The 14,329-nt window shown below is 39.9% G+C and overlaps 1 protein-coding gene across 5 annotated transcripts in view; it reads right to left on the reverse strand.

Moving 5' to 3' along the window:
* Positions 1-14,329, reverse strand: part of MSH3 (mutS homolog 3) — a 597,715-nt gene that overhangs the window by 560,081 nt on the left and 23,305 nt on the right. For all 5 annotated transcript variants that reach the window (XR_003852288.1, XR_003852291.1, XM_029574170.1 and 2 more), the window contains exons 2-3: positions 12,332-12,455; positions 8,300-8,529 (exon numbers count right to left, since the gene is read on the reverse strand). Coding sequence is in view for 3 of the 5 variants with exons in the window: in XM_029574170.1 (XP_029430030.1) it covers positions 8,300-8,529; positions 12,332-12,455 (354 nt within the window). In the remaining 2 variants the exon portion in view is untranslated. The remainder of the gene's footprint in view (positions 1-8,299; positions 8,530-12,331; positions 12,456-14,329) is intronic.

A 14,329-nucleotide genomic window follows, 5' to 3' on the forward strand; every position in this document is an offset into this window, starting at 1 on the left:
GTATGCTCAGAATATACATTCAATATTGAAAGAATTTAAGGATAAGACTCAAGAGTTGGATGCAATTTCCTGTTTCACTTCAAGGTAGGATAGACTTAGTGAAGATGATAGCCCCTACATTACTCTATGCTTTACAAATGATCCCTCTGATCTTGCTCAAAAAAGATATCAAACTGCTCAATAGTATTTGTTTGTCAGATAAGGTGGCATAAAAATAATGCAAATAAATAAATAGATAGATAGATAGATAGATAGATAGATAGATAGATAGATAGATAGTACATTTCTATGGAGGGGGAAAAAAGGCAAGACTTGCTTTAGGAAAATTGATGGTGCCAAGAGAACAAGGCAGGATGGGATTTAGATTTTATAATTTGGTGTGTTTGTTGCACCCACTAGGTGACTGGATATTGGATACTAACAATTATGCAAATATTAAGTTGGAGAGATAGATGACTCTTAGTTTAAACTTTGTTTTACATTCAAAAAGGAAAATATTGCCTGATAAGATCTTTATTCCTCTTTAGTGAGATCAATGAGAGGGGTGTCGAAATCTTTAAAGGAGAGTTTGACTCTTCTCCATGAGGTATCCTTTTATTTACCTCTATTATGTAATCCATGTTTTCCGCCTGGAGATCTGTATCCATTATTCTATAGATAACATAGCCAGAGCTCCAGCAGTGGGAGCTTTAACATGCTCCACTAGACTGAAGCCCTTCAGGGTGAAAAAAAAAAAGCACAAATCACTAACCAAAAGAAGAAGAGCTCTTGGGTAGAGGCTATACAGGTTTGTTTGATGTTGTAAGAACCTGAGTAGACCAACTAGGGCCTAGAGAGCCCTACAAAAAGATTACCAGTATCCGAAGATGAAGAACAGATTGCCCAGTGTTAGTCAGTAACCAAGAACATGCTTAGGCCACATGGAAAGAACTCGAAGAAGTTGAAAATGACACCAGGATCTGTGGCAGACCCACCTGCAGAGGGACCACTAACAAACCTCTGATCCCCTAGGTCAGATAATATGGAAAGAAAAGTGCTAAGGCATGTAAAGGCTAACAACCATTGGGAGCACCATGCTGATACTCCATAACACAGTGGATACTCAGCGGTGAGCCTCAACTATAGCTCACCTGATATAAGGCATATGTGAGGCCGTCCGTTGAATGACCTATCCCCACCTGGTGGAATAAACACAAAGCTCACCCAAGTGAAAGGGAATTATTTTGGCCACCAATTGATTTGCAAAATACAGAATGCATGGCAATCTGTACATTGGAAAGACAGGGAAAAGGCACAAGGACCATTCCCAGAAGCCAGAAGTCAAAACTATGCTTGTGCATATCACGGCTTCTCCCCTGAAATCCCATCCAGATTCCAGGAAAAGTGAAAATATTCAAGGAGAAAGACTTCAGGGCTGTGGGGACAAGAAGCAGACCCCAATCGATAGAGATTAACGTTGGGCAGTATTCCAACCATGCCATCTCCGTGATGAACAGTCACTTGGGGATCTTCCACCAAATCAGACTCAGTCAATAGGAATGAACATCTTCTCAGAATACATATGGCATAAGAAATTAAGAAATGGCAAAGTAAGCTGAGAAATGCTAATAACTAATTGAAATCCCCAAATCCAGTAAAGAGGACGCATATACAGAAGAAGTCATCCAGAAACCTCCGTTGAGCAATGGAAATAGAGACGCCGCAGACTCTGGCTGCCGAAAGAATCTGGACTTTGTCACAGACCAGGGATCCATGAGGATTCTGGAAAAGGTGCAGTCCGACCATCAAAAGGACTCCTTACACACTGGACACGGGACCTCAAGTCCAACTGCTAAAGAGAGCTTATTCTCTAAAAGAACAACCTCTTGATCACAAGGTAAAAGAACCTCACTATGTTCCTCCACTGAAAGAGGAGGGGAAAATTTGCCAATCAATTACGCTTTAGATATAGAGCTTTTTATGCGAGATTCCAAACCTAGGGTGCATGCAGCCACAGTTAGGAGAAGCTGTGCAGCAACGCAGAGAGGTGGTACAAGGACCCCTCCCTGGACAGGTCCCTGTTACTCACAGGGTACATAGGACGGTTGAGAAAGAAAGCAGCAACCCAGATGAAAGGCCAGCAGGAGTAGGAAAGGGAAAACATCCTCTTCCCTGAGCAGAAAACACAGCGAAAAGCCACTAGGTTCCTCTTAACAAGCCTAAAGCAACACACTTACAACGTGGATGGGTTGAAGTTTTCAATCTTTACAGAGGTTAACAGCATATATGTGACTAGACCAACGACTCTGATCTGTGTTGGAACCGAATACCTGGAGGTGGCACAGTGATACTATCAGGAACCAGATAATGGATCCTCAATCCTGGACCCCATACCCACCATATGAGAGTGAAAACCACCCACCAACTGGAGAAGAAATGGAGGGGGAGAGCACACATCCCACCCACCATAGTCCACGTCCAAAAGTGCAATTAGCAGGCCTCCGAAACAGTGGTTGGGGGCTCAGCAATGCAAATGTTTCTGAGAAGGACAGGGCAAACTCTGGATAAACTGCTTACAATAAGCGAAGCTTGGGAAGCTATAACATGCATGAAGGCAGGAAAATATCTGGGAAGAGATGAAATGTCATCAGCGTGGTATAAATTAAATTAGGACTTTCAAGCTCCTAAACCGTTGTAGGAGCAATGTAATACCTTTCAGGCTGGAGGAGGTGCAAACAAACCAATCTCTCGCTTCCCTTCCCCCCCCCCCCCCCCCAGCTCCCTAGTTGCTGAGTCCCCAGTGCTGTTTCAGAGGCACACAGAGACACATAACATTCCACAAAACAGAGACACATAACATTCCACAAAACAGAGACACATAACATTCCACAAAGCAGAGACACATAACATTCCACAAAGCAGAGACACATAACATTCCACAAAACAGAGACACATAACATTCCACAAAACAGAGACACATAACATTCCACAAAGCAGAGACACATAACATTCCACAAAACAGAGACACATAACATTCCACAAAACAGAGACACATAACATTCCACAAAGCAGAGACACATAACATTCCACAAAGCAGAGACACATAACATTCCACAAAACAGAGACACATAACATTCCACAAAACAGAGACACATAACATTCCACAAAGCAGAGACACATAACATTCCACAAAACAGAGACACATAACATTCCACAAAGCAGAGACACATAACATTCCACAAAACAGAGACACATAACATTCCACAAAACAGAGACACATAACATTCCACAAAGCAGAGACACATAACATTCCATAAACTGATTCTTAATGCTTTTTTCAGATCCTGGTATTTCACCATCTGCATCCTGAATTGCAGTGATGCACTGTTTTATCATTCTCATCCTCAATAATTAATCCAGAAACTTCCATGTTTTATTTTCAAACTCGTACAAATGATGGCCTTGAACCGCTTACAGCTTCCCTGTTCAATCAGCATTCAGCAGATTGATATCCGTCTAAACTCTTTTTACATTCCTTTAGGGTTTCCAAGGATATAATTTCAGAAATTTCTTGTTACAAGTTAAATAGTTTACTCTCCAAGTTCCGTAGAGCTTTTTTTTTTAATTGATATGCACAACTTGAGCAATCACATGTCCTCCAAGCACAGCTTAGAAGTTTCCCATAGAACATAAGAAGGGCCATGCTGGGTCAGACCAAAGGTCCATCAAGCCCAGCATCCTGTCTGTGACAGTGGCCAATTCCAAAAGGTGGATCCAATCTCTTGCTGCTCTCTCCCAGTGACAAGTTGTAGGTTTGTTGGAGTCTCCTGGTTAATAAAACACTTTTTAAACCCAGCTACACTAGATGAGTTGACCATATGCTCCAGCAACAAATTCCACAGCTTGATTGTGCACGGAGTGATAAGGATCTGAAATTCAGTGACTATGGTGTGTATTGGTTACTCTGCTTAAAATTTCCTTTTTGTCGTGAAGCATAAAGCAATTTTTGAAAATCAATAAGTTGCAGAGAAGCCGGAATAAGCTTTTATATTTGGGTTTTTACGTTTCCACAGGTCACAATAACCTCAAAGCAGTCACAATATCCACTAACAGATTTCAACTTCGAAGAAGCATAAGCAGGTGCAAAGACCATCTAACGCAGGACGTAGTACCGCACTGAAGCCTCGCGTTAGAAACAGACTTCCCAGAGGGAAGTCGGCCATAAGCAAATAAAACAGTTTGTTATTCAATTCTGCACTAAACAGTGGGGGAGGGGGACGTAAATACTAAAGAACGTAAAGAGTTCAGAATTTAAAGAGACGAGTCACAATCTAGTACTGATCTTTTGGGTCAGCAATAGGCTTGAAAGACCACAGTGATATTCTTATGTGTAGCACTACTAGCAAATAAAAAAAAAAGGCAAACAGTACATAAATCTTCCTTTCTCTTTTCAACTGCTGCATTCTGTCTTTAGTGACGTGGGTTTCCAGTAAAGAACATCTACTTTCAGCTTCTTAAGATATTGTAATACCACTGTTCTTTTCATCTTATCATTTAACCCGCCTCACATTCCATGTGAGCACTTTTAAAGGAACCCATAAGGCACATCTTCCCACCATGTCTCCTGTAACCCTGCAGGAACTGAAACCTTTTGCCACATACATTAAGGAGGCAAACATTTAAAACTAAACAAAAAAGGTTAAATCCCATTCCCTCAACCCTCCCTGCTTATCTCCCATAGAAAAGTATATAAATCCATATACACACAGATCCCCAAAACAAGTAGATACACACAAGGCTCCTCTCCCATAAAGATAAACATAAGAATTTATTTATTTATTTATTTATTTTTAATTTTTATATACCGGAATTCCTGTATACAATACAAATCAATCCGGTTTACATGTAACGAGAAGGTTGCCCTGGTCTGGGAGGTTAGACCGGGGTTTTTTTACATAGAACATTGAAACAATAACAATCAACCATTGAACATAGCCATACTGGGTCAATCAAGCCCAGTATCTTGTTCCCAACAGTGTCAATATGGGTTACAAGTCCTGGCAAGATCCCAGACAGTAAATATATCACATGCTGCTATCACACAGTGATAAATAGTAACCATTCCTTAAGTCTACTAGCTTAATGACAGTTTAAGGACTTGCACTCCAGGAACATGTCCAAATCTTTTTCAATCCCAACTTCGCTAATTGTCTTAATCACATCAAGTTTAGCCTTCTACAGAGAACCAACAATTGGCCAGTCATCTGCTCGAGATGATGCAGAGGAACAGTTAAAAAGCAAAAAGTCAACTACGAGTGAGGTGATCAGATTTGCAGATGACATTAAATTATTCAGAGTAGTTAAATCACATGCGAATTGTGATAAACTGCAGGAGGACCTGCAAGACTGGAATATTGGGTATCCAAATGGCAGATGAAATTTGAAGTGGACAAGTGGAAGGTGAGGCATATAGGGAAAAATAACCCATGCTGTAGTTTCACAATATTAGGTTCCATATTAGGAGCTACCACCCATGAAAAAGATCTAGGCATCATAACGGATAATACATTGAAATCGCCAGCTCAGTGTGCTGCAGCAGTCAAAACAATAAATGGAATGTTAGGAATTATTAGGAAGGGAATAGTGAATAAAACAGGAAATGTCATAATGCCTCTGTATCGCTCCATGGTGAGACCACACCTTGAATACTGTATGCAGGTCTGGTCACTGCATTTCAAATAAGATACAGTTGCACTGGAGAAGGTACAGAGAAGGGCAACCAAAATGATAAAGGGGATAAAATGGCTCCCCTATGAGCAAAGGCTAAAGAGGTTAGGGATGTTCAACTTGTTCAACTTCTCAATTGCTGGTCCAACTTTCTGGAATTCTCTCCCCCTCGAGCTTCGTCGATGTGACTCAGCTAAGAACTTTAGAGGGTTGCTCAAAACATTCTTGTTTAAGCTTTGTTATTATTAAGTTATTTCTTTAAAAAATGATTTTGTTGTCTGTGATGATTTTATATTTTATATTTGATTTTATTATGCTTTTTATATTGATTTTGTTTTATATCTGAACTGTCTTATTGCAGTTATTATGTATGTTTTTATGTTCATCACCTAGACCAGTGGTTCGCAACCTTTTTCCCCATCGTGACACACCTGATAGGCCACGCTCATGTGTGTGACACACTGCTCATTACAATTCACGGTGGAAATAAAAAGTAAAGGTCCGGTAATTATTTTTATTGTTTAAAATGACAAGGAAAAGATACATATTCTGTCTGAACAGAAATTGCATAAATAGTAAACATCCCACACCAAAACAGCACCAATTTCCAGCACTTAAACAGTAACCACCTTACCTAAGAAAAGGCAACACTGAAAATATTACACCAGGCCTTAAGACACCAATATACCTCCTATTAGGAAAACGGACCAAGTCAGGCTGCTATAGAGCCCTACACAGAAACTACACGCCAGCAGAAAACCTCACCTGAATCACATGTGCTGACCCTCACCTAACAAAGAATAAAGACACCAAAACGCATAACTAGAAGCATGCAGAAAAAACTGAATTAGAAACTGCAACAAACCAGAGTCTCTGTATGCAATGTAATAAAGGAAAAAAGAAACATCACCCATCCTTATAAAACAAATCAAGAAATATAAAATCAGTAGCAGTAAAACCATACAAAAAAAAGAACAGATTATTTCAAAATAGCTGATGAGTGGAATATCCAATAATTAAAAACTCATAAAAATGTTCTAGATACCAATAAAATATTTCAAAATAGCAGACACAAAGACTCAGTAATGAAAAATAAGGATACAAAATTTTTTTGCTCTGCCTACCTGGAAACGTTTGATATCCAGGTGTCCTGAGATTGTTTTGAATTAGCAGGTGGTTTGCTTGGAACTTTCTCCTCTCTCTCACACTGGCTCTCAATTACACACCCATACACACATGCTCTCAGTCACTCACATATACACATGCTTTTTCTCTCACTTATAAAGGCTTTTAATTACACATTTATACACATGCTGTCTATCTTTTCACGCTTACACACACAGGCTTTCAAATCACACACAGACACACATGCTCTCTCTCTTACTTATACACACAGGCTCTTAATCATACATACACATGATCTCTCTCACACGCAAAGGATCTCAATCATACACACATACTCTTTCACACAAACAGGTTTTCAATCACAAATTTACAAATACAGGTTCCCAATCGTAAACTTACATTCATTCTCTCTCTTTCACATGTACAGGCTCTCACTCACACACATACACACACAGGATCTCAAACACACATGCTTACTCATTCACTCTCTCTCTCTCTCCCCCCCCCCCCCCCCGAACTAGCAGCAGCCTCCTCCCAACCCTAACCTTCATTTTCAGCCCTCGCGGAGGAGGAGACCCATCAGCTGCGGGGGTTGACGCTCTTCTTCATTTTCCTCCGAGCCGCGCTGCACATTCTTCAGACCGCGCCTCTCTTCTGTTCTTCGGGCCAATTCTGACCACACTAGCATAGTCTCTTCTTTCCGCGCACGCACCCAATGCTCACCACTTCCTCTTCCAGGCCGCGGGGGGGGGGGGGGGGGGGGGGGGGCGGGAAGAAGAGACCATGCCGATGCCGCTGACTCCAGCTGTCCTGCCACGTTCCGCCCGGGCTGACAGCATTTTAAGCCCGGGCAGAGGAGGACCGGGGAGCAGCTGGGTCAGCGGGGGACCGGGAAGTGTGGCGACACACCGGTTGCGAACCACTGACTTAGACCAATTTTTGAGTTAGGCAATTCATAAATCTCAATAAATGTACATGGAGAAGAGACGGTGAGCAGGGATATGATAGAGGTCTATAAAATCATGAGGCAACTGGAACGGATAAATATGAATCATTTATTTACTCTATCAGATTATAGAAGGACTAGGTGGTACTCCATGAAGTTAGCAAGTAGCACATTTAAAAGAAATCAGAGAAAATTCTTTTTCACTCAATGCACAATTAAGCTCTGGAATTTGTTGCCAGAGGATGTGGTTAAGGAAGTTAGGGTCGCTGGGTTTAAAAAAAGGTTTGGATAAGTTCCTTGAGGAGAAGTCCATAAACTGACCTAGGGAATAGCCGCTGTTATTACAGGCATTAGTAGCATTGGATCTATTTAATGTTTGGGTATTTGCCAGTTACTTGTAACCTGGATTGGCCATTATTGGAAACAGGATGCTGGGCTTCATGGACCCTTGGTCAGATCCAGTATGGCAACTTCTTATGTTCTTAATCACATGATCTCAGTAAGCTTTTTAGCTATACGTACCTTCTGTCCTGTGTGTGATGAACCTTCATTCTGAGAACATCCCGGAATCTTCCTGCAGATGCTGGCCTCTTCACGATCGGTCCCTTCTGCTAAGACCTCTGTTCTTCTCCTTTGAAAAGGTTCATTGCTGACCCGGCAGCTCACAGACTCTGGATCCATACAGAACTCTTTCAGTTTGTCCAGGGTCTTAGAAGATATGCTAGGCCTGGAACATTTCTTGGGCTCTCTTTCTTTGGTTACAAACATAAAAAAAAAAGAAAAAATACTTACTATGATAATTAAGTATCCAATTAAAACCGGATTGATTTTAAACTGGATTGATTTAAAAGGGAAGTCTGTAGCCTCAGGTTACAGCGTTTACGTATATGGAGGAAACTCTTCAGCCGTACAGCAAAATCAAAATGATAGTCTTAGTAGAGCATTTGTAAAAAGCAAATTTACTGAAAAATCCCTCCATAAAAATATAATGCAATAGGAATTCTATCAGTATCCCACAAAATAAAAAATATCCATTTACCACATTTGCCTGATTGGTCCCTATAATAGCACCACAACTGATTAGGGAGGCAATTAAAGGTTATATCCAGCATAAAGTTAGCAGTGTGATTCATGCTTTAGAAACATCTTCTTTGGACTACTGTAATCCTTTATATGTTGGTTTGCCCCAGTCTACATTGCTCGTACTGCAACTAGAGCAAAATGCTATAACACGAGTGGTTAGTGCAGTGCACGTTCATGACCATATTACTCCAGTTTTATGGAGAATCAAATTTAAGGTTTTATTATTGTTTTTTAAGGCCCTTCATGGTTTTGCATCTAGTTGTTTTAATACTGTTTTAGAAAACTACCAACTAGTATGATCTTTGAGATCCTCTTACAGGAATTTACTGGTAGTACCTTCTTATAAACAAATGAGATTGGATGAGTCCAGAGAGCACCTATTATTCTGTGTTGCCAGTCCTGATTTGTGGAACAAACTACCCAAAAAATGTAAGACAAACATTTTTACTGATGCTTCATAAGTCACTGAAGAGATATCTGTTCTCTTTGGCCTTCAGTGATATGCACTGATTTTCTAGTGCACTCTTTTATTTATAAGAATCTTTTTCTATTTTAATAGTATGATTATATTCTATGCATTGGGGTACTGGGGGCTATGATTGTACTAAAATATCCCATTTCTTTTTCTTTAAAATAGCTGCCCAATATATTATTTCAAGCTTCTTTTGAATAGGAGTTGACCTTTTGATATTAGTTAAGTTAAGTAAGGGGGAGGAATAATATTGGATCCTCTAACATCTTATTTATCCCAAATATCCCATCTTTAACCAATAGTTGCCCAATACGCTTTTTTTCAGGCTTCCTTTGAATGGGAGAGGATCTTTTGTTGCTGGCTAGGCAAGTGGGAGGAATTATATGGACCCTGGAACACCTTATGTGGCACAGGTATAACATGTTTATATAGGTTATGTTTTCAATGGCCTTATTTGTTTTTGTGTTTTATTTGCATGAGGATTTGTTATTTTAAGATTTTCTGTATTATGACACTTTTTGTTTTAATTGTATTTATGCTTTAGTCTTAATTTTTATGGATGTTCAATTGTAACCTGCTCAGACATTTTTTTGATGGTGCGGGCTATAAAATAATTAACTTAATAAATTATCAAACCTTAGCGCAAAGAATAAATAACCTAACACATGAACGACACCAATACTTGATTTTTATGAAACGTCACTAGCTTCATGAAATTAACCCCATCATTCATCAAAATGCGTTATGGCGTTAACACCATAACACATACGAAAAAGTATGGTAACACATAACGCGAATGCAAATTTTTTTGGGGGGGGGGCGGGATCTGGGAGGAATTTGGGCGGGTTTTACTTAAATTAGGGACAATAGCATGCGTTATATCATTGCACAGTGCGATATCGCACGGTTTTAATGCCAGAAGTAACTAGACCTTTTTTCCTGGCGTTAGGCTGTGCAATATGCCCGAAATGGCCATAACACAATGCGTGATAAATTTTTGGAATTGCATTTTGGCCATTTCTGGGCTTGGGGAGGGAAAGAGGGAGAGGAGTGGAGTAGAGAGAGTGAGAGAGAGAGAGAGAGAGAGAGAGAACCTCTGGGGAGGGGGGGGGCCTCACTATGTGCATCTATTTATATCTCTATAGGAGGGCCATTCAATAGGTCGCGGTGAGGTTGATGGTATAGAGTCCATCAAGCAAGGGTGAGAGAATATAATAGAAATTTCATGTTTGTGAGACTTTCCTCACTCCAAACGACATCAAATCTTAACCAAGGTGTACTGTGCTGCTAGTACGTCTCACTCTACTTGCAAAACTGGCCCCTAAACCACAACCAACACCTCACCTATTGAATGGCCCACCTATAGAGATATAAATACTTCCCTACTAGGAGGGCTTTGTAGATAGAGGGAGAGAGAGGGAGAGCGAGCGAGCCTATCTCCCCCCCTCTCCCTTAGCGCAGGATGTGAAAAATAGGGATAATCGCAGGGCGTGCTAAGTTTATCGCACCATGCTATAATACCTATGTCAACTGGTAAGTTACAGCATGGTGTGGTAACTTAAAATTTCCATAAACATGCCCCTTTTTGTTATTGCGAGCATTATCAATGCGTTATTAACTTTTTTTTATGAATCTGGGGGTAAGTTAGCAGCTTGTACAGTACTGTGCATTTTGAGGTGAATTGTTAAGTCACTCAGCAGCAGGATATCCAGCCGTGGTATAGTCAGCTATCTTTGGGCAAGGTTTCAGTTACAATCTAGCCAGACAGACCAAGGTGAAAAGAAGTCACCGAAATCTAACCGGTTATATCATTTACTTTTTGAACAGCTAAATGCAGACACATAGCAAACACAAATAGCTATCATTTAATTGTGCTATGGGGAAACATTTTTCTAAAGCTCAGGCCTAGCCACCTAACGCTGTAGGTCAAGCAGCGCCTTCTGAAAATGTCTTGATGACAATAACAAGTATTATTGAACCTGTGCACAAATAACAGCAAGTCTGTGCTTAAATGCTTTAAATCTTCAAATACATGAAAAAAGTACCAAAACGAATGTGGAAAACCCTAAATCCTAATTATTTATTTATTTATTTATTTATAACTTTTCTATTCCGAAGTTCAAATAACAGAGTTAATTATCACTTCGGTTTACATTGTAACCATAAAAACAGTGACAAAGTTGTCTTACATAGAACAGGGGGAGAGAAAAACTTGGATACAGCTTAAGCATGGGGAGTAACGTGTCAAAACTGGTAAGAACTGATAAGAGTTGGCTTTTGGGGTAACAAGGTATTCCGAGGGAGGGGGTAGGAATGAGGGATTGGAAGGGGGTTGGAAAGGGGGGTTGCCATAGATTTAATGAAACTAATATACATATATTAAAAAGCTTAGGTAGCGGAAGAAAAAGTGCTTAGGCATCTGAGCTTAGGAAGAGAAGGTCCGTGGAGGATGAGGCAAGGACGAGTGTTATGGGAAGGCTTGTCTGAATAGTTATGGAAGAAAATAATTATGGAAGAAAATAGCTGTTGAATAACTTTCCTGCTGCCTAAGCATACAGGCTGAGCAATCTCCTGATGGGCGACCAGTTTATAAAAACAAAACCAGGAAGAAAAATGGTTTTGTGGTCATCTGGCTATTACATCTTATTCTTCAGCTGCTGGTCCCTTGCAGGAGTTGCCATGCCCCCATCTACTGTGGCAAAGCACAAAATGAGTGCACCTAGCAAACTGGAGAGGAAACTACTTTTTCTTTTAAAGTTGATATTCAGCTAAGCAGGCAAAAGGCTGGACACTGGGTCTGCCTTTCCAAGCAGCTAGTTTTGCATCCCAAACCCACATAGAAGCATTTCAGCATAATTGGCCTCGATAGCGGCTACAGTATGCTGAATTACAACCTCAGTCAGTATTGATGTTCTTTCAGATATTTCAAATCTGCACATCCATCTGTAGCCCATGGGATATTTTCACTTAGAAGATAGTTGTCTCGAACCTGAACATACCTGTGTTCCCCATCTTCACCAATTTTCTCCCTTCTCCTTCATTTCCCTGACCTAAGTATTTCCTTTTTTGAGAGAGGTCACTGTTTTCAAAAGTCTGTTTCCTTTTTCTGTCATGTTCAGAGGCCTAAAAGAAGGGGGGAGAGGAGAGAAAAAAAGGTAAAAAGTTGTCATAAACCAGGAGCCATGAAGACACAATGGAGATTTGCCTTTGATTGAATAAATTACATCATTCACACATACCAAGATAAATGTGTCACTGACCATTTCTGTTTAGCCATCTCATTGAATTAATTGGAATTTTATCAAATGAATTCTTTTCAGGTATATTAAACCAACACCAGACATTTCCATGAGCTTTGAGACCTGGGTTGTCAAATCTGAAGAAAGGAACCTATGCAGTCTCAAAGGACATGACCAACATCATGCCTGGACAATCCATCTGTTTGTCCAACATCAATAGGGTCACAACCTGCAGAGAATACAGTTCCTCTGCTAGAGCTCTGGATTAAAAACTGCCCCTTAAACTCTCTTACTGAGATAAAAGAAAGAAAAGTCAATTAACAAACTGCAGATGATACACATTTGTTAGAATCCCTTAATACATTTGTAGCTGATTACTGAGATTCCTGCTCCCTTCATCAAATAAGTGTGGAATGAGCATAGGATGATGTCGCTCAAATATATGTTTACCATATGTACTCATGACTAAGTCAATCTCATGTATAAGTTGAGGGTATTTTTTGGGCCCCCAAATCAAGAATTATCTATCACCCATGGATAAGTCGAGGATAAAACCTGGGAGATTATGAAATGGTGAAATCATACTAAGAAACAAACCGATAACTTAAGAAAATCACTTTTATTTATTTTTAAAAGCAGAATAAAGGTCTCATAAGAAACATTATCAAATAGCATCTTAAAATCTTTTTTTTATTTACCGGTACTGGTAGTTATTAAATGAAGAATAAAGTGCCTCATTCAAATCCTTCCAAGTCCGATTCTTCATTGTCGGAATGTCCGAATAAACCGTGGAACTGTTCTATGGTGATGCCAGCAGAATAAATGTTGTCTTCCCTGTCTCCATTTGTTGAATCATCATCCAACGCTGTTTCATCTTTGACTTCATAGATGGCATCGTCATCTTCTGATTCATCCATAGCATTGCTAATGCCGCATTTCAGGAATGGCTTCTTGAGCATTTCTGGTGGAATTGACTCACAGGCATCCTTTACCCATTTTGTACCAAATCAAATGTCTGGTTTCAACAGGTTCCCTTCTTTAACTTTGCTTGACCAGAACTCACCCATTGCTGCCACATATGCCACAACTGGTCCAGCTAACGGCTGGAGCATTAATGTCAGACCTCCTGGAATCACTTCCAATGTGATCACCATTTTCTTTAATTTAAAACACAGTTAGGGACAATATATCTCCCAAAACTTAAAACAAAAACAAAACAAAATTTTTGAAAAAGAAACAAAACAATTTCAATTATTGATATACTTGGGGAGGAGTTGCTCTTTTTTTGGTGATTTTGGATCACCATTTTCTTTACATAGTCCTTCACATCCTCTGTGCACGGAACATATCCTACACCAATAGAGACGGTCGTTTTCTTAGCCCCTCGCCACATCGCACAGCCACCATTTTGTTCCCTCCTCAACCATCCAGCCTTTAAGATGCCAGAGATCTTTCTGAGAGATTTTTGAAAAGGGGTTATTCCCAACAAGTGGTACATCAAACTTACAAGAGAGCTAAATTTATAAATCGGGATCTCCTTTTAACTCCAAGAAAATCTCATAATCCTCCATCATTGACAAGTATATGGCCTTTTTCCAATTGTGCAGGGGATCTGATTAGTTTCATGAGAAAACATTGGCATTTGATACAGGGATTTCCCAATTTAGAAAATTTTCCTGTGTTTTCCTTTCATAAATCTAAAAATCTGCATGATATATTGGTGCATTCTGACATGTTACCATCTATGGTGATGGATGA

This window comes from Rhinatrema bivittatum, chromosome 1 (assembly GCF_901001135.1).
Source record: "Rhinatrema bivittatum chromosome 1, aRhiBiv1.1, whole genome shotgun sequence".
Classification (NCBI taxonomy): domain Eukaryota; kingdom Metazoa; phylum Chordata; class Amphibia; order Gymnophiona; family Rhinatrematidae; genus Rhinatrema; species Rhinatrema bivittatum.